Raw genomic sequence first — 23,038 nt, 5'->3', positions numbered from 1 at the left:
AAGCACCAGATGGTTCAGAATTCATCAGCCCACCTTGTTACTTGCTCGCATCAACACATCACGCCTGTCATTTATATTCTTCACTGGCTCCCTGTTAAATATATTATTCAGTTTAAAATCCTGTAGCTCATGTAAAAAGCCTTAAACAAACTTGCCCCTTCCTACATCTCAGACCTTCTTCAGCCCTGTAGACCCTCCCACACCCTTAGATCTCCATTCCCTCTTCTAATCTTTGCTGTATAGGAGACCAGGCTTTCTACGGACTTGCTCTCTGTCTCTGGGAAAACACTTTTCCCCACAGACCCAGCGTTCATACTCTGTCTTCAAATATTTGTTTTCATGTTTTCTTTATGTTTTCTGTCTGTAGATATGTTGTCTGTGTTAAAGGTGGTGTTCATGATTCTAATCAAAAAACACTTTTTATAAAATTCAGAGGATGGTTCTCAGAGGATGGCTACTCTCCAGTCAGTTTGCGCTGGAGCCTCGGTATCAGTAAACAAGTAAAAAACAAAGTGGCTTGGTCTCTCTGTTCAAGAAAGAAAAATACCAAAAGATGGTATTGAAAATGTTGAAAATCATGAAAATGTTTTTTTTTTTTTTTTGAAGATATTTTTTTTGTATTCCTGCTCCAAAGTTGGGTTTCAGACTATATAGGTAGGAACCCACTCTAGATTCAAGTTCTACAAATCTAAATAACTCGAGTTGCAAATGAATTTCTGTGGTAATTCATAGGGTGAATAAAAACTTAAGCTTAACTTGAAGTTGCACTTCAGATTCCTACAAGCAGCAGTTATTTTTCTCCTCAAACACATCGTTCCACCTTAAAACACACTGAGCTTCTGAACATAAACAAAGCAGAGTGAACTGCAGTTCCTCACACACACAGATGTTCCCTTTAAGTGGAACTTGTAACTGGCTTTGGGTTTCCGAAAAGAGCTTTATTAATGTAATGTATTTTAATGCCTTTATATGAACTGTTACTGATGAGTTAAACTTAATTACAATTTCAAACCCAGTGTGTTCATCACTGTCACATTTGCCGGGGGCAGGCGAATATGAAATTCTGAAATATTTTACGATTAAGGAACATGCTTAAGCACCAAAACACAGTAATGTGTTGCTTTCTCTTGGTGTCAGAAGTCAATAGTTGGACTTATCATTCCGTCCTGTTCATAAGGATTTGATCAGTCAGGCTGTGGGTGTTTATTTGGATCGCTGAAGTTCAGAGCACCGTAACAGAGCTGGTGATGAAAGCTTTGTTTCTTGTTTCGTTGCAGAATGAGTGTCAGCCTGTTAGTTTCATTGCAATCCCTCACACACACACGCACACACACAGAGGGTTATTTTGTTTTGAGCTACTAGTTACGGGTGACTGGGGCATCATCAGGGATCAAACTCATGTCTCGATGATAGGGTCAACACTTGGACAGTGGACCCCAGAGACTTCACCTCAGGCACAAAGCACAGAAACAGTAATCTTAACGTTTAGTAGGTGCCAAAGGACAACTTCCAGATCTGAGGCTGAGTGTAGCGTAGGTTACAGACAAAAGGCAAGATCCCTTTCATATTTTATATTTCTGATTAACCCAATCTACGGGTATTTCAGAATGACTTTGATGAATTTGTCTTGGTGAGAGCACTTGGGCATAATAAACAGACCCGACAGGCTCGAAGACTACTCAAGTATTTAATAATGGTAAAAATATATTAATATAAATATCCAATAATTACAATGTAGAATCAAAAATAGACCTGTGCAAGGAGCTAAAGTGTGTGGGTGAGTGATATAGGTACATATCCATATAAAAGTGTTGTACATTTGCTAATCTGTTCACACATGCCATCAAATGTACTTTAAAAACAATTATATTCATGATATTGCAGAATACAAACAAATCTAATATTTAAATAATGTACAGTTGTGCACTTATGAATTAAGGAAGAACATATGAACATGAGATCACTAGCCATTAACTTGTGTTTACAGCCACGACATTAAATTCAGATCATTTTTATCTGTTCATATTCCACTATTAACACGGCACATAAGGACACTCAGTTACGATTTAAAGACAACTTCTACGATTCTGAGGAACTGCAGTTCTCTCTGGTTTGTTTATGCAAAGAAGCTCTTGTCATGTAACGTGGAGCAGTGTGTTTGGAATGACTGTTGTTTTACGCGACTAAATTGTCAGTGTTTAATCACTGTTTGAATTACCACAGCTCATGTGTAACTTGAGCTGTTTAGTTTTGTAGCGCTGTTGCTCTGTGTTTACTTTTGTGCAGTTAGCGCTCTCCTGAATTTAGGGTAAGTTTCATCTACTGCCAAAATAAGTCAATATTACCCACCTATTGAGCAGGAATGAAGCAGTATCTTCATCTCTTTTCATGAGTGTTTGGAGGACTTTTTTGCCGTTTTCCTGCTGTGAGCAGAGAGAAAGGAGCCTAGCATGTCTGACCGAGCCGCTTTTTTTTTCCTTTTTTTTTTTCCTTTTTTTTAAAATTTTTTTTTTATATATGTATATAAACCTGTTACTGATATTAGGGTTTCACATCAGACATCAGGTTTCCAGCTCAAAGCAACTGGAGATTATTATTACAGTCGGGTCAATGTTGAATGTTGCCTCAAAAATAGATCTTTGTGCATAATATATGCAAATTGATGGTGTTTATATGGTTTATAACAAATTTCTGAGCTTGTTTACATCTGTTCTACTTTTTGCTTGATTATTACTTATTGCTTGATGAAAGTTACTCATTCAGAATCTGAACTTTTAAATACAATGATACCCACTTTTTAAACTGTGTATTCAAACAACACGGAAGAATTTGTGATGTCACAAATCCAAGGCATTAATATAGATCTCTTTTCAGAATACAGCAGTTCATACAGCTGCGCTCGTTTTTTGTTAGTTACAGGAAATTACACATCCATCTCATGAGAACTTCAAGGGGAAAACACATTTACAGAAGTCACAGATAAAACTAAACTATTTATATGCAATAAACTGCCCTCATGTGGAGTATGAGGATGATACACTGGACCAAGGGTTTATGGACATCCTGAGGAGGATGTGATCAATTCAACACAATACTCTGTACATTTTCATTGAACTTTATGGAACTGGGGTTAACTGCGAGTTAATGGAACCGCAAATGGTGAACCCATGAATAAAGAGGGGGCTACTTTATGTAAATAATATAGGACAGGGGCCCTTTAGAGAAGTATAATCGGTCAGTTTTTAAAGCCGAATACCCAGCCTGACTTATTTAGGGAAATGTTTGTACTTCAGTCGTTATTTAACGCTTTAGTCGTTATTTTAACGCTGAGCCTGGTGTGTGCACAGGCATGTGAAAAATTGGCATGAAGGGTTAAGTCATGGGTTATAATGACACACGTACACATGTGTAAATGTATATGCGCATGCATGTGTGTGTGTGTGTGTGTGTGTGTGTGTATTTAATGAAATCAGCTCCTCTGTCGTGTGACTCAATACTGTGTCCAGCTTTTCCATAAAGTCACCTCCTTCCTGTTCACAGCCCCATTAATCACAAACATCTCATTTTCCACTAAGGCTCAACGGATCTCAGTCACATTTCAGACTCACTACTAAGCTCACAAACGTTTATCCAGCACACACTCACTGTTTAAAGCCAGCTTTACCCAGGATACACTGCTCTGAGCTGCAGAATTACAGGGCCACATTTTCTGCTGAAGGTCCTCCCCAGGCGTCCTTTTCAGTTCCACTCATCAGTGAGTCTTCGGAGGGTTGAGGTGAGGCTCACACGGTTCCTCTGAGACAAGTGAGGCCCACCCTCCGCCACAAACAAAACACTGAACAGTCTAGAACCACTGGAGAACACAAACTACCCAGGTCTGTCACATGAGCTCACAGCAGCCTGCGCCAGCTACGATCGTGAACAGATGATGAGAGGTGAGGGTCGCAGGGGGCCACCCAGAGTGCAAGGCCGGGAGCTCTCTCGGACTCCTGGCCTGGGATGGCTATGATGATGGCAGGGCTAAATGGTTTCTAAGGCTAGCGTGTAGCACTCTGTGTCTGCGTGACCCTGTTAGACCAGTTGTTTTTCCATTCCCCTGCTGCTAATAATGATCAGACAGTTGTTGGATGTGTCCGGCCTCTCGTTCCCGTCCTGATTTCACGATAGTTACCCTGTTAGTACGGAACATACTTACGAAATACAAAATAAATCAAAATCTAAAAATATAATGACACCAGAACAGATGTGGAGCCAATCAGCGGATCCCTGTGACAGTTAAGCCCCACCCACTGAGAGTTTCTGTAGAAGTACGGTTAGCTCACCATGCCGAGATTACCATCTCTCAGCCTGCTTCCAGCAGTTACATAGTGCAGTTTCTGCAGTGCTGAGCCCGGAGACAGAGGCTCCATTCTCTCAGCTCAGTGGAACATTACAGTGATTTAGCTGTGACTTTAAGGTAAAAAATACGACGTAGTGTTGCTTTAAAACATGCAGCTGTGGCAGTATAGCAGATGACCATAGAGTCTGTGTGTAATTCCAGAGGATGGTCCACCACAAGAAAAACACAAGGACACAAGGAGACACAAGGACATTAACGATAAACTCTGATGTAGGAGAACATCTCCATGAGCGTCCGAGCCTGGTTCTCTGCTCCACCACTCCAGATTTGGCAGGAGGATCTGTTTTCTTTGTGTTTGTGTGTGTTGACGGGCTCGGTACATTAGCATGACACAGATCAGAGTGAGGTAAATGAGGTGCGGCGTTCCATTTGGAGTGGAGACCGTTCCGTGTTCGCCCCCCCCCACCCCCCCAAGCCCCCTCCCTGGATCTTAATTGCCGTTGACCTCTTGGCCCTGGCAGCAGCTTTGGAGTGGCATGGCAGAATGCAGACCTCATTTTCCACTTCGTTCCTACATCGTTTGATGTAAGGCGTATAGTGAGCGCGTGCCAGGTTTAAAGGTAAGGTCAGTGTTAGGGGCTCTACTGAGCATGTGCAGGTTTGACGCGCTGATTGTTGCCTCGGCCCGTGGTGCTACAACATTGTTTAACACTTTCACTGCCACGAATTACATTCACTGTGGATATCCACACTGTCCCTTCAAGACAATTAGGGCAGTATACATGCGTATAGTATGCCACTAATACACCACTCAGCCTTGAGATCAAGCCAATCCCAGTTCTCATTTTTACCCTTACCCCTTGTTTTCCAGTGTCTTCTTGCCCCTTGGAGATGAGTTACATGATGAGTTTGGGGGTTAGGTGCCTTGCTCAAGGGCACTTCAGCCATGAATGAATTTTTCCTAGGGGGATTTGAGTGTCATTCTTTTGCAGGGGCCATGCTAATCTCCAGTTTTAGTGTACGGTTATAAACACATAAGTTTAACTTGTAATAAATAGAGACTGAGGGCAGTGAAAAGCACTAAAGGACGTTTATTCAACACAAATACACAATAAGGCATTAATCTGTGTAGTTTTAATTGAAAAAATATGAATCAAGTATCCTGAATTTGAAAGTGCATTAAATTATAAACAAAGAAGTTAAAAGTAAATTAAACGTCTGGAGAAACAAAGGTGGATTGAGAATACAAAACAAATAAGAAGAACAACAAAGTGAGAAAACAGAGAGCAGTGAAGATAAAGAAGTTTCTGAAACGGTTCTTACTTTAGTGTTCGTGAGGAGCTTTTAACTGCACATTCAGGGTGTGTCTCAAATCATTCCTCACTCCCTACGTAGTGCACGAACAGTACATGTAGGATATACCTGTGGGTTAAAATGAATTCATGCAGCCGTGGTTCAGTGTGGATAAGTGTTGTATTAGAACTATAGTGCTTTCTTTGACTGGTTAAATCCAAGTTACCTCACTACGTATGGCGCACTCCATGTGGAAATTTCAGATAGTTGCAGCTCAGCTGAGCTCTCACCAGAGGCTAGATGATGTTTATCTGGAGTGGTTTACTGGTCAGGTTAGTGATGTTGTAGTGAGCTGAGGCTGACCCAGTTTGGACGGTGAGTGCAGTGCGGTAGAGTCCTTTGTAAGAACTGTACTATAGTCTTTCTCTATTTTATAAACATATTTGATGCTATTTTAACAGCTCAGTTTATTTACTTTAGAATTTATTTTTCACTCGAACTGTTGTACAAAAGCAATAAAACACTTGTAGCACATCACAGCCGTGCTGTTGTTCCATGATAACACACTCCCTCTCGTGTTTTACTGCTAAAGTAACTGCTGTTTCATAACGTGAAGTGGAAGCAGTGCAGAAAATGACTGACTGTGCCTTTAAACTCTTTGCTAGAGGAGTCTAGCCTGGATTCTGACCTGTCTCTAGAGGCCGTTTCCAGGTTGAAACATTATGTCCGGAGGTGAACACATTTTCGGGGGGAAAAAAAAAGAGGTGAAAAAGTGCGGTTAAAGCCTGGTGTGTAATCAGCGTTAGCCTCACTGCGAGTGGGGCTCGTGTTACACAGTGGAAAGTGGGAAAGTCAAAGACCCCTTCTTCTTCAAACGTCTCCACGATAAAGTTACGAGCGCTAATTGTGCTGAGAGAAGGAAAACACTTGTCATTTGTGCCATGTCGGACCCAGCCCTCCCTTGAATTTTCCTTTGCTCCCTACACACTACACACACACACACACACACACTCACTCACTCAGCATCTGGCCAGCGTAAGGCTCTCTCCACATGCCGTTTTCGAGGGTGTGTGCTTGTATGTTTTTCTAAGCTCTAGTAATAACAGTAAACTGAGATAGGGCACTAATTTACCGCTGCCGAGGCGAGATCAGGCATAATCGGCACTTTCTTCCGTCTCCCGCTGATCCGAGAGGGTGATCAGATGTCGCTTACCTTCAGCAAGTTGCATTTAAAGCCTGAGCTCCAGCTAAAGTATGAATATTAAAAGGCAGAAAAGGTTTTTCAAGATGTAAGGCTTTAAGTTGGTTGTCTTGCCCCTCTGCGATTTTCAGAATGGGTCAGAAACATCAGACGGTGGACAACACTCTCCGCTGTGAGGAGAGGATAATGGCGCTTTTCCACTGCATGGTCCCTACACTGCTCTGCTTGGCTCTACTCATTCTGTTAGTCCTTTTTTTTTAACTAGTTCAGACTCTAGTTCTTTTTTACTACCCGTCCTTTTGTGTATTTATCCGACTCGTACACAGCTGTGTGTTTGCAGTTTGTTCATTTCAGTTATAACTTTTGTACTCAGCAAACGTTTATAGCATTGGTTTTTGTTGATATTTTTTTTGTTTTGTTTTATTCATGCTACATTTCTGAAAAGCCTTGGTTACTCCTCATTTGCCCTCACGGGATTCGCCGATCCAATTGCAGCGTCTTATGTAGGTTTGGCAATTACAAGAGCTAACGTAAAAGGTTATTTTACCGGTCGAAGTTCCCAGTTCTGACCACTGGGTGGGGTTGTTCTGCATTGTTTTTTGGGGCAGCTTTGCCTACGGCTCTAATCTGTGTTGGCTCACACTTGCCGCCAGCCTACGGTCACTGCAGTATTCATTCATTCATTGTCTGTAACTGCTCATCCAATTCAGTGTCATGGTGGTCCACAGCCTACTGGGAATCATTGAACTAAAGGCAGCAACACACCCATAGGTGGCACACACTCACACATTCACTCACTCCAAACTCCTCACAGACAGTCACCCGGAGCGTGACTCGAACCCAGGACCCTGGAGCTGTGTGATTTCAGTGCTACCTGCTGCCACCGTGCCACCCACAGCAGTATTCATCTTTTTTATTTATTTTTATTTGTTTATTTATTTGCTACTTTGCACAATATAAAAAATAAACTCACTATAACAGTGGAAAGTAAACGAAAAAAATGAAAAAAAGCCCAAGAATTGCTTGTATGAAGCACATTCCCTCAGAGACACAGACAAGAGATTCAAAAAGAAAATGATTAACTGACATAATATTGAAGAAAAGGAGAAAGAACATAATATTAATAATGAAAAAATACTTGTATATTTTATACACATACACGTTATTGCAAAAAGTATTCTTCTCATGCAGACTAACTTAATATCCATAGGGTTTAATATGGTGTTGACCCACCCTTTGCTGCTATAACATCTTCAGCTCTTCTGGGAAGGCTTTCCTCAAGGTTTAGGAGTGTGTTTATGGGGATTTTGACCATTCTTCCAGAAGCACATTAGTGAGGTCAGACACTGAAGTTGGACAAGGCCTGGCTCACAGTCTCTGCTCATCACAATTCATCCCAAAGGTGTTCTGTTGACCTGTCTATGGACCTTGCTTTGTGCACTGGTGCACAGTCATTTTGGAACAGGAAGGGACTGTCCACAAACTGTTTCCACAAAACTGGGAGCATGAAATTGTCCAAAATCTCTCTGTATGCTGAAGCAATTAAGAGCCCAACTCCTGACAGCCCCACACCATAACCCCCCCTCCACCAAACTTTACACTTGGCACAGTGCAGTTAGACAAGTACCGTTCTCCTGGCAACCGCCAAACCCAGACTCATCCATCAGATCGCCAGACTGAGAAGTGTGATTTGTCACCCAAGAGAACATGTCTCCACTGCTCTAGAGTCCAGTGGTGGTGTACATCAGACACTTTGTATTGTGCTCAGTGATGTAAAACTTAGATGCATCTGCTCTTTCGTGGATGAACCCATTCCTTTAAGCTCTTTACGCTCTGTTCTTGAGTGAATCTGAAGGCCACATGAAGTTTAGACGTCTGTAGCAATTGACTCTGCAGAAAGTTGGCGACAACTGCACTTCAGCATGTGGAACACTGAAGAGTGTTCAAATGAGTCAGAACAGAGTGTGATCATTGCACTGTTCACTGTTGTCATGCAGCGACTCGATGATTCTCCAGAGCGATGTTGTGTGGCAGAGGAACAAAGCTGTTCTAGTTAAAATAAAAGCACAGTCTCAGTGGTCAGTCAGTTGGTGTGAAGATGAGACACTCGAGCACAAACAGGCGGCTCCATCTCATACCCAACTAACCGATATAAACCCCCACTCTTCCTAATGTTCAGGGTTTCAGCAGGAGTCCGGGGGGAGGTGTTATGGACGATGTACTGTAGTCAGGTTGTGAAGTTGTTTTCATTTGTCTGCTTCCTCTGAAGCTTTCCTTTGTGGACGGCGAAGGTTCTCTAAAGTAGAGTGGCGCTGAAGGAGGGTAAACTGGGGAGGCCTGGGAGGACAGCTGAGGTGGACAGAGGAATCACAGAGGAACCAGAGGAGAGAGAATGAGCAGAGAGCTGGAGACAGAGGGGTAGGGCCAGATGAGAGTAATTATCAGCAGGTCTCCGTAATTATGTACAGGTGCATTTCTGTACTCACTCTCTCTCTCTCACACAGACACACACACACCCCAAAATCAGCACAGTCCACACATTCCCTAAACTCCTACATATTAGACTCAAAAATAAACAAGTTTTTTTACTTAGAGCATATGGCCTCTGTGTGAGTGTGTGAGGGTGAGTGTGTACCAAGTTTTACTCATGTTGTGGGGACTAAATTGTGTTTGCACACTCAGATTTTGTGGAACCATCTTTCATGTTACTGTCGTTTACAAAATAAGCAAATGTTTACAGAATGTTTTGTCACTTCTAAATTTTTGAAAGTGTTACATTTATAGTAACACTTTTTAATAAGTAAAACCGTTGAATATTATCAATATATATATTAAATATCATCGCTCTCCGACATCTCCAAAACGCTAACTTTTCAGGAACAGGAAAAGACTATTTCTCTGAGGGTCACAGTAAAAATAAACCACAGATAACACCATTTACACCCAGTACAGCTCAGAAACGTAAAGATATCTTTATTGGGACCATGTCCAAACGGTTTGTAAAATAGACTTTTGTGTTCTGTGAACAGCAAACTCTGAAAAACGCGGATTTGTTTTAGTGGATTCCAGCGAGTCACGTCCACCTTCGTGTGACCACAGCCCCGCAGCGTATTCTCCTCCAACACTGGCCCCCCGCTGTGAATCAGTGTTTCAGCAAAAGCAGAGTGTATCATCACTGAACTACATCCACATCAACGTATTTAACCCTTACTGTCAGTGATTATAGTCGCCGCTCTAAGATTTCACGTGAGTAAACGTGAGATCAGTCGTTAACCTCAGCTCGGACACTCAGCGCCGGGAGAACGGGGGAGGGGGAGTTTTGACGGACAGCTCTAGCAGCCAATGAGATCATTGTTAAAGAAACTGATCTTTCAACTTTTCATTGGTCAGTTTGATATTAGCCGCTGTGAACAAACAGAGATCAATGCCCACATTTAACACGTGGAAACCGCGTGTGGAGATGGAGTGTTTTTAATTGGACAGCGACAATATATTTAATTTAATATAACATTTATTTTGTTGCAGTAGTTTGTTCTTGAAATTAATTATATAAGTATTTTTCTGTGTTTTTTTCTTATCACCAAGAATATCATTATCATCAAATACCCTGAAATATCATGATATTATTTTAGGGCCATATCGCCCATCCCTAGTGAAGACGCTTTCTAAAAAGTGAAGGGGCATTGTAGCCATTTCTATGCAGAAACTCGAGGATCCTCTCTGCACCTCCATTATTGTGTTGACATTTCGGGCGTATGCCCCTCCTGCTCCGTGTTAGAAAAGGGAAGACCCCTTCTTATGTGTCAGGGGCTTCGTATGGCGTCCCTTTAGGTCAGTGGTGCCCAGGACTTTTAGGCTTGAGATCTACTTTTAATAAGCATTGGCTCTTAATGACTTGCCTGTTAAATTAAAGTAAAGGGAAATAAAATAACCTGGATTCAGGTGTTCATGATCGACCTTTAGCAGGGGGGTTTGTGGAAGACTGGATTGTACGGATGAGGCCAATGGGCAACAGCCTTTTTTCGTTCCATTTCAGAGGCAGCCTTTTTATTTTTCTTCCCAAGCAGGCTCCCGTGTAATCACCAGTGAGTGAGGACTGATGTTTGGACTTGATTATTTTAATGTGGGAAAAGTCTGATTCACATTTCGCAGTCATCCAACGTGCACAGAGCGATGGACTGGTCCTGTTATATACATCTTAGGGCTGGACGATAATTTAATATTAATATATATCACAATGTTTCAATAACTGTATGATTTTTAAACACATTCTCAATATTTCAGTGTACATTCTTTACAGCATCTGTCTCAGACTGACAGTCATTACAGGGGGCTGCCTGTCCATTGATGAAGAGGAAAAATAATCATTGAACCCCTTTAAAAAACAAAAATGCTTCTCTGCATTTAATGCCTCCGTGGCAGTGAACACACAAACACATACCTGTGAGCAATTCTTCACACACACACTCGGGGGAGGGTTGTTGTTGTTTGATGGTGATATCATTTTGTTTTAGTTCTTGGCCATTTTTCTTTGGCTTTTTCATTGTTCACATCGATATCGACCGAAATTAAGAAATATATCGTGATGTAAATTTTGGTCCACCTCTAATACGTCTTAAAATGTAATATTGTCTTATTGTCTGCCATAGGTTAGAACGCTTGCACAAAGTCAATGGTTAAATAAGGGCAAGAAAATTCTTTGGTAATTTATTAAAGAAATAAATAAATAAATCATGCAGCAGTGGTACACAACAATTGACTTAAAAGTTTCACTGGTTGAAATAATTGCAATATTCTATAATATCCTTTAATGCCCCTGGGCTACTCTGAGGACATTTTACACCACAGTTTGCTGCAAACATAGGAAATGTGTTCCTGTTCCTTTAAGAACACTCTTCAAAATGATGGTTCTTCAAGTGTTATTCATTAAAGGAAATGGTTCTCTATAGAACCCTGAACACTAGGAGAAATCTTTGCATGATTAAAGGCTTCTTCAGATTGGTTAATAATGTGTTATAGATTGTTCTGTAAAGCACCTTTTATAGAAGGGTTCTACATGGCACCAAAATGGGTTCTTCTATTGTTACGATGTCAAGTTTGAAACAATAAAATAATCACTGAGAAAACGAGAATGGAGAAGAATGAGAACAGAGAGAAAATGGCTAAAACCCAGAGCTTCTGCTCCTTGCTCCTCACTTTTTTGGGGTCGGGATGAAAAGCAAGCAGCTCATTATTATGTAAAGGAACAGGTGCTTTAGGGTGTTTAGACAGTGGGAGAACGCTGCTGTGGTGTTTTGACCAAAGCAAATCACAGATAGTCAAATAAAACCCAGAACAGGGTTCATTTTGGAGAAGGGGAGAATCTCTCCATCTGTGCTGCTCTTGTAAATACTTGTTGGTTTGAGTGTTTTTTTCTCGCTCTGTCACAGATTGATGCCGTTCACAGGAAGGAGAGTATGAGGGCGATGACGGAGACGTTCTACGCTGCTATTTTCGGATACGATGAGGTAAATGACTCCGAGCACAAACATGGGCCTCATGTGGCATAGGATCCCAATGGGAGCCATATGACATTGATTCAGTAAACAGCATCTCACTGGGAATCGCTTTGTTTCTGAGTTCAGGAGGATGTCTGTCATCTCACGGTAAACCCTGCTCATAAGGGGCTGGGTAGTGACAGGCGGGGTCATGTGGGCCCTGCTCTCTGTCACATCAGATCTGAAATGGAAAGGTAAATGTGCAGAACAGGTTTGAACGTCTGTATTGGAAGCACATACACAGTGTCCAGAAGTCTGTAGACACTCCTTATAACTGGGCACACTTTGCTCACGCAGGAGTTGAGTTGTGCGCGTGGTTTGGACATTTATCTCTTTAGAGAAGCATTGGCCATTAGCTTGGGAGCAGCTGCACATGAGCCTAAGGGCTTAATGCTGATTGCTCAGTGTGTGCTGCAGAGGTGTAAATCACCGTGGAGCTGTGTCCTCTGGAGAGATGGAGCTTCAGTGGAGATAAATAATAAGAGAGGTGTAATAAAAGAAAATATATGATTACAAATTAGTCAGAGTAATTGGAATATAGAGATAAACATAAACAATAAAAGCATTAGAACAATCCTGAGATGTGTGGATTGTTAAAATTAAGGTTATTCAAAGGAAAACTAGGTAAGATTTGTCATTTTTGCTCCTGGGGCTCCCTCTAGTGCAAGGGAGAGGGAGTGGGCTTGTTTCCTACCCTCCTTCAGCGATTACATAGTGCGGTTTCTGCAGTGCTGAGCCCAGAGTAGCGAAAGGCAGAGTCTCTGTTCTCCCTCTGACAGCTCAGAGGAGCATCACAATTCTGGAGCTGTAATGTTAAATATTTACAGCTGGTGTTTACAGGTGTTTTTTTATTCTAGATGTCGGGACATCAGTCTGAGTGTGATGATGATTACTGAGGGAGCCGAGGAGTAGCAGTGTTCCTTTAAAGACGGATTATACTCAGTCACTCCTCAGTGAGGAGGAGCAGCTCTAAGCTGTTAATCGTTTCTTGGGATAATCAGTGCTGGCAAATTTTTAAACCTCAGAGAGCTATGAGGCGGTTTGCTATCAAATCCTCACAGCAGCATTCCAAGATCCGGTGTGAAGTTTTCTCAGAAGATTAAAGCTGTTCCTTCAGAGAACACACTCCTGATTAATGCCCTTCATTTCAGAAAATATCTTTGTGTCCACAACCCTTCTGACGTATAATACAACTGATAATGTGTCTCTCTCTCTCTCTCTCTCTCTCTCTCACACAGACAGACAGAGAGACACACACACACACACACAGAGACACACACACACACACAGAGACAGACACACACAGACAGTTGCGCACACACACACACACACACACACAAAGACAGACACACGCACATGCGCGCAAACACAGACAGACAGACACACACAGACACACAGGCACACACTCACACAGACAGGCACACACACACATACAGTCACACACACAAACACAGACAGTCACACACACAAACACAGACAGTTGCGCACACACACAGACAGACACACACACACACAGACAGTTGCGCACACACACATTCACACAGACACACACACACAAAGTCAGGCACACAATAACACAGACAGGCACACACACACACACACACACACACAAAGACAGACACACGCACGTGCGCGCAAACACAGACACACAGGCACACACACAGACACACAGGCACACACTCACACAGACAGGCACACACACACTCACACAGACAGGCACACACTCACACACACACACACACAACTCACAGAGTTCAGCTGTGAGTTCTGTTAAAGAGGCTAAAGACACACCTCTTGAAATTCCACTTGCACAAGATTTAATAGCTTCCACTCATCAGTTCTTGGATGGAAACACGCACAAAACGGTAAATTATGCAAGAGTCATAAATGTATTTACCTCCGGAAGACGTGACGAAGGCTGGAGTTGCTTTTAAAATTACGAGCCGGTGTGGAGTGGACGTTGAGCCGTTATATAACACATTTCATAATACAGTCGTACCCTGGAGTTTAACAGCTCTCCTCAATAAACTGCTTTTTTCTGAAAATTTAAGCCACTTCCTCTGCAGGGAACAAACATAAATACAGCATTGTTACTGCAACGTGCACAAAGTCTGCTTCTCTCTCTCTCTTCAGTTTTGGAAAACTATATATAATTTTCCTTCTGTAACATTACATTTTAACGACTGAAATCTTCCTCGATATTCGCTACGTTCTAGAGATTTGCCAAAATGAGAATTTTGCGGATAAACACACAAAATATATTCTGACACTTGAGTGTATTACTAGAGTTTTCCATTCCACCTTAAAGTATATTAAAATGTCCAGAGGGTTAATGATCATTTAGAACCCTTTTCCCACGTCTCTGAGAAAGTGGTGGTGTTTGCTTTATTTTCCGTTTCCAGGGAATCCTGTCGGACGACTGTGTTCTTGCAGCAGCGCTTTGGAGGAACGTCTTTAACAGACAGTGTGAAGACCCCAGGCAGCTGGAGCTCATGGTGGAATACGTACGCAAACAGGTCAGTGTCAGGAGGAGGTTTGTGTAAACTGGGTTTCTTTAACTCTCATCACTCCCTCGCCCTTGCGAGCGGCTCATTATCATTTAAAGGAACAGGTTCACACTATTGTACTATGTTTATTGTACATTATGTTTATTGTGTATTATGTTTTACTCAGAGTTAGGGATTCTAGTGGTATATCAGATGTACTTTTCACTATATTCTGTTAAACTTCTGTCGTATTTGACCTCTACATCTCACCAGCGCTCTTGTTCCTCCAGTCATTCACGTCTGTGGGTCCTAAACATATTTAGAAGCTGTAATTGCTTTGTTTTCCCTGTTGTTGTAATGGTAAAAATTTCCTCAAGCCAAAAACTGTTGTCCAGAGCTGAGGAATGAGCTGATGATCCTGGGAACGGTGTGTTGAGTTGGCTGAGGGAAGGGCAGGATCTCGCGCTGTTGTTAGGTCTGTGTTTAGATGGAAGGGAGAACAGTATGGGGACTTCACTTTTCATTTCCAAGCTTTTAACTGTTAGAAATAATTCATATGGCACAGCTTTTCACAGAAGTCCTGTCTTAGACTTACTCCTGCTTTAGAAGAAACTGCTCAAAGCTGTTCCTGCTGTGACCAAGAGACTAATTAATTCATTTATGGCTTTGTCACAATTAATTCCTTCAACGAAAACTATTAAAAATTTTAATCAAAACCCAAATACATAAAAAATAAACCAGTACCTGTCAGTAGGGAGGGTTTTACATAAAAGCTAGACCTTCAAAGCATAAACTGAGATGAGGATATTGCTCTATTCCTGCTCCATAGGTGTTTAACACAGACTTATTTTTACTTAAGGTGGAACTGACTCTAAATTCAGGAGAGTGCTAACTGCATGAAAGTAAACACAGAGGGAAAGTGCTACAAAACAAACAGCTCGAGTTACACGAGTGTCTCTGGGAATTCAAACAGTGAATAAACACTTACAGACAATAGACAGTTCAGACACCAACAAACAAGAGTGATTTTTGTTCTCCTCAAACACATTTGACTTATGTCCTGTTTAAATGCTTACGCTAATCATAAGTGGGTGCTTCATTTACACAGTCACTCAGGCCTGGGTTACAGAGAATCAATCAATCAATCAATCCGTGTGGAGAGGGCCTCAGTGTGTGTACTAGAGTATGGGTCGAGAAGCCAAACATTGTACTCAAGTAAGAGCACTGTTTAGTTTAATATAATTGGACTCAAGTAAAAGTAAAAAGTTGTCAACCAGAGAATTACTTGAGTAAGAGTGAAAAAAAAATACTCAAAAGTATAACAACAAGAACAAGGCGCACTGCACATAAACCATAAACCGTGTGTGTGTGTCCACTCCGTGAAGTGACTTTTCAGCTTTAACAGCAGCTGGCTCTCAAGTTTTCAGGTGATGGCTTGGCACTGTTTGATTGGTGAAACTGAGTCAAACGTCACTAGTGGCTGCATTTGATTGGTGAGACGCAGTCATGTGACAGACCCTGTGTTGGAAGTCTCGTCAAAACAAAACAAAGAGATCCGCTTTGGACGGATTGAGTAGTGATAAGTAGTGATTAGATTGTAGCTCAATGTTTCGGAGTAAAGTGCCACTTCTTCACAAATTTACTCAAGTAAAAGTAAAAGGTATGCTGCATTAATACTACTCTTATGAGTGTAATTTATCCAGAAAGTTACTCGTGTAAATGTAGTGTGTTACTATCCACCTCCGCTTAAGTGATACACTGATGGATTTATAACACAAGGTTCAGTGATTCTCACTAAATATTCAGTAAATAACTCATATACGTTTAAGAAATGAAGATACAGACTTTAGGATGTTGAATTATTTTTCATATCGATACGATCACTATCACTTTTCTGAAGGATTTGTTTGTAGTTCTAGAGAAAAGAACTTTTTTTTTTTTTTTTTGTTCTACAGGCTGTAGTGAACAGGACTCCAACTAAAACACACACACACACACACACACTCTGTCTTTAGTCTCTGCTCAGGCTCTCAGCAGCTGTGTTGGCCCATTACAAGTGATGGCAGGAATTTATTACAAATGAGGTGTATGTGTGTTTGTGTGTGTGTGTGTGCTGGAGCCTTAGGGGCATTCAGAAAGGCAGGGGGGCTCACAAATAAACACAAAGCACAGGGATTGATTTTCAGTGCCCTGATTAGCGCAGGATAGAGAGAAGAAAGGAGTGCGGGGGAAAGGGTAGATGTCAGGAGAAGGAGAAGTTGTAAAGGTGCCATGGGCACAGGTGCAGAGCGGAAAGTGTGGCGGTGTCGGACGGAAGTGCTCGCCACGTAACAAAGGCCCCTCCGAAACACGCATCCAGGTTTAACGTTCGTTTCTCAAAACACACTCTCGCTGTGACATCACCGTGGTCATTTTTTCCAGCCCCTCGGCGCTCGACTCTGGCGAGCACGTTCGGGTGTGTGGCCTTTTCTTTGTGTCGTCAGCAGCAGCGTTCCTCAAAACAAAAACAGTTCCAGAGAAATTTCAGCCTCAGGACTGAGTCACTTCTGATCACACTTTAATCCAGCCGTCCACTGCGCATCATCAAGACACTCACCGCAGAGAACAGACGGAACCGCTAAAGAACAGATAGAATCACAAGGACAAGATAGAGCTGCTAAGGGATGGATAGAGCAGCAAAGGGGCAGATAGAGCCACTAAGGAGTGGATAGAGTGGCTAAGGAAGAATAGAGCAGCAAAAGAAGATATAGAACAGCAAAACAATGCATAGAGGAACAGAAGGAATGGCAATAAATGCATAGAGCAGTAAAGGAATGGATAGAGCAGCAAAACAATGCATTGAGGAAGAAAGGAACAGAAAGAGAGGCAAAGGAAAGCATAGAAACAAAGAGGAGAAAAAGGATCTAAGCTACAAGATTTAAGAGTGACGACAGAGGAATGAACTAAGAGCCAAAAATTAAATATAGCATCAAAGACTTTTAAAGTTATGAAACAATAAATTTGATGTTGTTAATAAAATCTCTCTCTCTCTGCACAGATGCAGTTTATTGATTCTCTCGATGGTGAGGATCTGCTCCTGACTGGAGAAGTAAAGTGGCGCCCCCTGGTGGAGGAGAATGCTCAGAGCATCCTGAAGGTTCCAGGTCCAACTTACAACGACGCAGGCCTTTAACCCCCCTTCCACCCCCAAACAGACTACAATACCCACAATTCCCCAGTCTGCATACAGGAGCACCCACCAGTCAGGAACCATTAGTCATCCCTGTCCCTATCTGTGTCACACTCACTTGCTCTCTCGCTTGCGCTCTCTCTCTCTCTCTCTCTCGCTTGCTCTCTTGCCCCTTCCCGATAAACCAGCGTACTGTGATGAGGTGCACACACACACACACACGCACGCACACAGTTATTAAACCTCATGTGTTCAGAGCAAAGAGGGCTCTCTTTTGGAACGGTTCTGTACTCCTGTCTAGAATTGTTCTAGATACCTGTATTTATATGTGTATATCTCCCTGAAGTGCTGCAGTTATATTTATAAGCCCTTTCCTCCCTCACCGCGTACGTCTCTGTGCTTCTACACTCTTGGTGTGTGTGTGTGTGTGTGTGTGTGTGTGTGTTTGCTAGGATCATTACACTGTTCTAATTCTAGCTCTATTTTAATAACTAAAAATAAAGATATTTCTCTGAATTTTTGGGGGTATTTTCTTTCTTTTAAATTTACAAATACTTCCACAATTACATCTCTCTCTCTCTCTCTCTCTCTCTCTGTTTCTCAGATTCAGATGTGAATAGCTTTATTGTTGTGACTGTAATTAGAACAATTTTGCCAAAGCATTACAACAAAAAACTATAACAATAATACAAAGGAAAAATAAAAGCAGCAAACAATTAGCAAATAAGTGACAACAGTGAATAAAAAGAATAATAAAATAGAAATTTTGGCAGGATTTACAGAAAGATATAATATACATATAGCCTTTATATGTGTCCCAGTAACCTCTCTCTCTCTCTCTCTCTCTAGCTCTATTGTAACCTCTCTCTCTCTATTGTAACCCCCTCTCTCTCTCTCTCTCTCTCTCTCTCTCTATTGTAACCCCTCTCTCTCTCTCTCTCTCTCTCTCTCTCTATTGTAACCTCTCTCTCTAGCTCTATTGTAACCTCTCTCTCTATTGTAACCCCTCTCTCTCTCTCTATTGTAACCTCTCTCTATCTGTAACCTCTCTCTCTTTCTATTGTAACCTCTCTTTCTATTGTAACCCCTCTCTCTCTCAATTGTAACATCTCTCTCTATTGTAACCCCTCTCTCTCTCTCTCTCTCTATTGTAACCTCTCTCTCTCTCTCTATTGTAACCTCTCTCTCTCTATTGTAACCTCTCTCTTTCTTTTGTAACCTCTCTCTCTATTGTAACCTCTCTCTCTCTATTGTAACCCCCCTCTCTCTCTCTATTGTAATCTCTCTCTATTGTAACCTCTCTCTCTAGCTCTATTGTAACCTCTCTCTATTGTAATCTCTCTCTATTGTAACCTCTCTAGCTCTATTGTAACCTCTCTCTCTCTATTGTAACCCCCCCCTCTCTCTCTCTCTCTCTATTGTAACCTCTCTCTATTGTAACCCCTCTCTCTCTCTCTCTCTCTCTCTCTCTCTATTGTAACCTCTCTCTCTCTCTCTCTCTCTCTCTCTCTCTCTCTCTCTATTGTAACCTCTCTCTCTCTCTATTGTAACCCCCCCCCTCTCTCTCTCTCTCTCTCTATTGTAACCTCTCTAGCTCTATTGAGATAGATATAGCTCTATCTAGCTCTATAGAGCTAAAAGAAAGACTTGAAACCTTTTACCCACTCCCACAATTAGAACTAGAGAAGATTATCACCTCCGCAAACTGTACAACTTGCACACTTGACGCAATTCCCACAAAGTTGCTCAAAGAAGTACTACCAGCTATTATTGATCCTCTTTTAACTATAGTAAACTCATCGCTTAGTCTGGGCCATGTACCCAAAGCTTTTAAACTAGCAGTTATTAAACCTATGATCAAGAAACCAAATCTTGATGCTAGTACACTGTCTAATTACAGGCCTATTTCTAATTTGCCATTTCTGTCTAAGATCTTAGAAAGAGCTGTGGCCCAACAACTTAGTTCATATCTACATAAGAATCATATATATGAAAAATTCCAATCTGGATTCAGGCAACATCATAGTACAGAGACAGCTCTAGTCAAGATAACAAATGATCTTCTTCTTGCCTCTGATCAAGGCCACGTATCCCTGTTGGTGCTTCTTGACCTAAGCGCAGCCTTCGATACAATAGACCACAATATTCTCATAGAAAGGTTAGAAAACATGGTTGGAATCACAGGGACAGCCCTATTATGGTTCAAATCTTACTTAACGGAACGTTATCAATTCGTAAAAGTAAACAATCTAAATTCAAATTATTCTAAAGTAAGATTTGGAATTCCACAAGGCTCTATTTTAGGACCATTATTATTTACATTATACATGTTACCGCTAGGCACAGTTATAAGAAACCATGACATTAACTTTCACTGTTACGCAGACGACACACAATTGTATATTTCAGCCAAGCCCGATGACAAACACAGATTAAAGAAAATAGAGGACTGTGTAAAAGACGTGAAAGGCTGGATGTTGCGTAACTTCCTCCTTCTAAACAGCAACAAAACAGAGGTCCTGCTTTTGGGTCCAAAAGTGACAAGAAATAAATTATCAGATTTAATTTTAGATCTAGCTAACTTTCCAGTTAAACCTGGTTCAGCAGCAAAAAATCTTGGTGTCATAATTGACCCGGATTTATCATTTGATCAACACATAGGCAGTATCACTAGGACAGCTTTTTTACATCTTCGCAATATTGCTAAGATTAGAAATGCCTTATCCCTCCAGGACGCAGAAACATTAGTACATGCCTTTATTACTTCAAGGCTTGACTACTGTAACGCACTACTGTCAGGATGCACCAGCAGCAATTTAAGAAAACTTCAACTAGTTCAAAATGCTGCAGCTAGGGTCCTCACTAAAACTAGAAAATTTGAACATATCAGCCCAGTTTTATCATCACTTCATTGGCTGCCTGTTAAATTCCGCATTGACTACAAAATTTTGTTATTAACATATAAAGCTCTACATGGGCTTGCTCCTGAATACCTTCAAGATACAATTTCCTATTATGAGCCTCCACGTTCACTCAGATCACAGAATACTGGATTTTTAAATGTTCCCAGAATTCAGAAGGCCTCAGCTGGGGGAAGAGCCTTTTCTTATAAAGCCCCCCAACTCTGGAATGATCTTCCAAAAAATGTTCGGGACTCAGACACAGTCGCAATCTTCAAATGTAGGCTAAAAACTCATTTGTTTAGTTTATCATTTGGTAGCTAATGCTCCCCCATAGATAAAGGCGGCAGATCCGGGGGGTCCATGGACACAGGGAATTATAGTATACTGAGACGCTGGTGCTGTCGTCCCGCCGCTTCTCGCGATCACTCAGGTTTGTTGACGGTGGAGCGGAGGGATGCCAGTGTTTCAGGATGCTCCCGTGTCTGTGTGTCCTCCTGGTTCTCTCCTTTTAGTTAATGCTGTCATAGTCAGATCTGCCGGAGTCATTAGCCACACTCTGGAAATTTTCATATTTTCTACTTTACAAACACAAAACAGTTCAAAACTAATTCCATCCCTTTACATCTTTCCGAGTAAACGACTGCCCACCTGTCTGTCTGGACACTGATGGATGACTGTCGAGATCCTCCTCCACGCTTCAGACCAGCTGCCCACGCTCCAGCAACCACCAAGTGCCTTGAAGCTGTCCCTACACTGAAGTTCTCATGGACTACTAACTATCATCACCAGTAGATTGACCAGAGGAGGATGGGTCACCCCTTGTGAGCCTTGGTTCCTCCCAAGGTTTCTTCCTCAGCTGGGGGAGTTTTTCCTTGCCACTGTCGCCCCTGGCTTGCTCACTTGAGGGTTTTACATTTGTCTTTACATTTCATGTCAAATCTTGTCTTACTGGAATTCTGTGAAGCTGCTTTGTGACAACATCAGTTGTGAAAAGCGCTATATAAATAAATTTGATTTGATTTGATTTGATATTGTAACCTCTCTCTCTCTCTATTGTAACCCCCCCCCCTCTCTCTATTGTAATCTCTCTCTATTGTAACCTCTCTCTCTCTATTGTAACCTCTCTCTCTCTCTATTGTAACCTCTCTCTCTCTCTATTGTAACCTCTCTCTCTCTCTCTATTGTAACTTCTCTCTCTATTGTAACCTCTCTCTCTTTCTTTTGTAACCTCTCTCTCTATTGTAACCTCTCTAGCTCTATTGTAACCTCTCTCTCTATTGTAACCCCCCCCTCTCTCTCTCTTTCTTTTGTAACCTCTCTCTCTATTGTAACCCCCCTCTCTCTCTCTATTGTAACCTCTCTCTCTCTCTCTATTGTAACCCCCCCCCTCTCTCTCTATTGTAATCTCTCTCTATTGTAACCTCTCTATTGTAACCCCTCTCTCTCTCTCTATTGTAACCTCTCTCTCTCTCTCTATTGTAACCTCTCTCTCTATTGTAACCCCCCCCCCTCTCTCTATTGTAATCTCTCTCTATTGTAACCTCTCTCTCTCTATTGTAACCTCTCTCTCTCTCTATTGTAACCTCTCTCTCTCTCTCTATTGTAACTTCTCTCTCTATTGTAACCTCTCTCTCTTTCTTTTGTAACCTCTCTCTATTGTAACCTCTCTAGCTCTATTGTAACCTCTCTCTCTATTGTAACCCCCCTCTCTCTCTCTCTTTCTTTTGTAACCTCTCTCTCTATTGTAACCCCCCTCTCTCTCTCTCTCTATTGTAATCTCTCTCTATTGTAACCTCTCTCTCTAGCTCTATTGTAACCTCTCTCTCTATTGTAACCCCCCCTCTCTCTCTCTCTATTGTAACCTCTCTCTCTCTCTCTCTATTGTAACCTCTCTCTCTCTCTCTATTGTAACCTCTCTCTCTAGCTCTATTGTAACCTCTCTCTCTAGCTCTATTGTAACCTCTCTCTCTCTCTCTCTATTGTAACCTCTCTCTCTCTCTATTGTAACCTCTCTCTCTAGCTCTATTGTAACCTCTCTCTCTCTCTATTGTAACATCTCTCTCTAGCTCTATTGTAACATCTCTCTCTCTATTGTAACCCCCCCTCTCTC

General features: G+C 41.7%; 1 protein-coding gene across 1 annotated transcript in view; it reads left to right on the top strand.

Annotated features, from left to right (window-relative positions):
- Window positions 1–18,497, top strand: part of uqcc1 (ubiquinol-cytochrome c reductase complex assembly factor 1) — a 32,615-nt gene extending 14,118 nt beyond the window's left edge. The window contains exons 7-9 of the mRNA XM_066665689.1: window positions 12,263–12,340; window positions 14,773–14,886; window positions 17,894–18,497. Of these exons, the coding sequence (XP_066521786.1) occupies window positions 12,263–12,340; window positions 14,773–14,886; window positions 17,894–18,028 (327 nt within the window). The 3' untranslated portion in view covers window positions 18,029–18,497. The remainder of the gene's footprint in view (window positions 1–12,262; window positions 12,341–14,772; window positions 14,887–17,893) is intronic.
- The last annotated feature ends 4,541 nt before the right edge of the window (window positions 18,498–23,038 follow it).

This window comes from Hoplias malabaricus, chromosome 3 (genome assembly GCF_029633855.1).
Source record: "Hoplias malabaricus isolate fHopMal1 chromosome 3, fHopMal1.hap1, whole genome shotgun sequence".
Taxonomy (NCBI): Eukaryota; Metazoa; Chordata; class Actinopteri; order Characiformes; family Erythrinidae; genus Hoplias; species Hoplias malabaricus.
The sequence above is the reverse complement of the archived record's forward strand: the minus strand, read 5'-3'. Positions and strand labels throughout refer to the sequence as shown.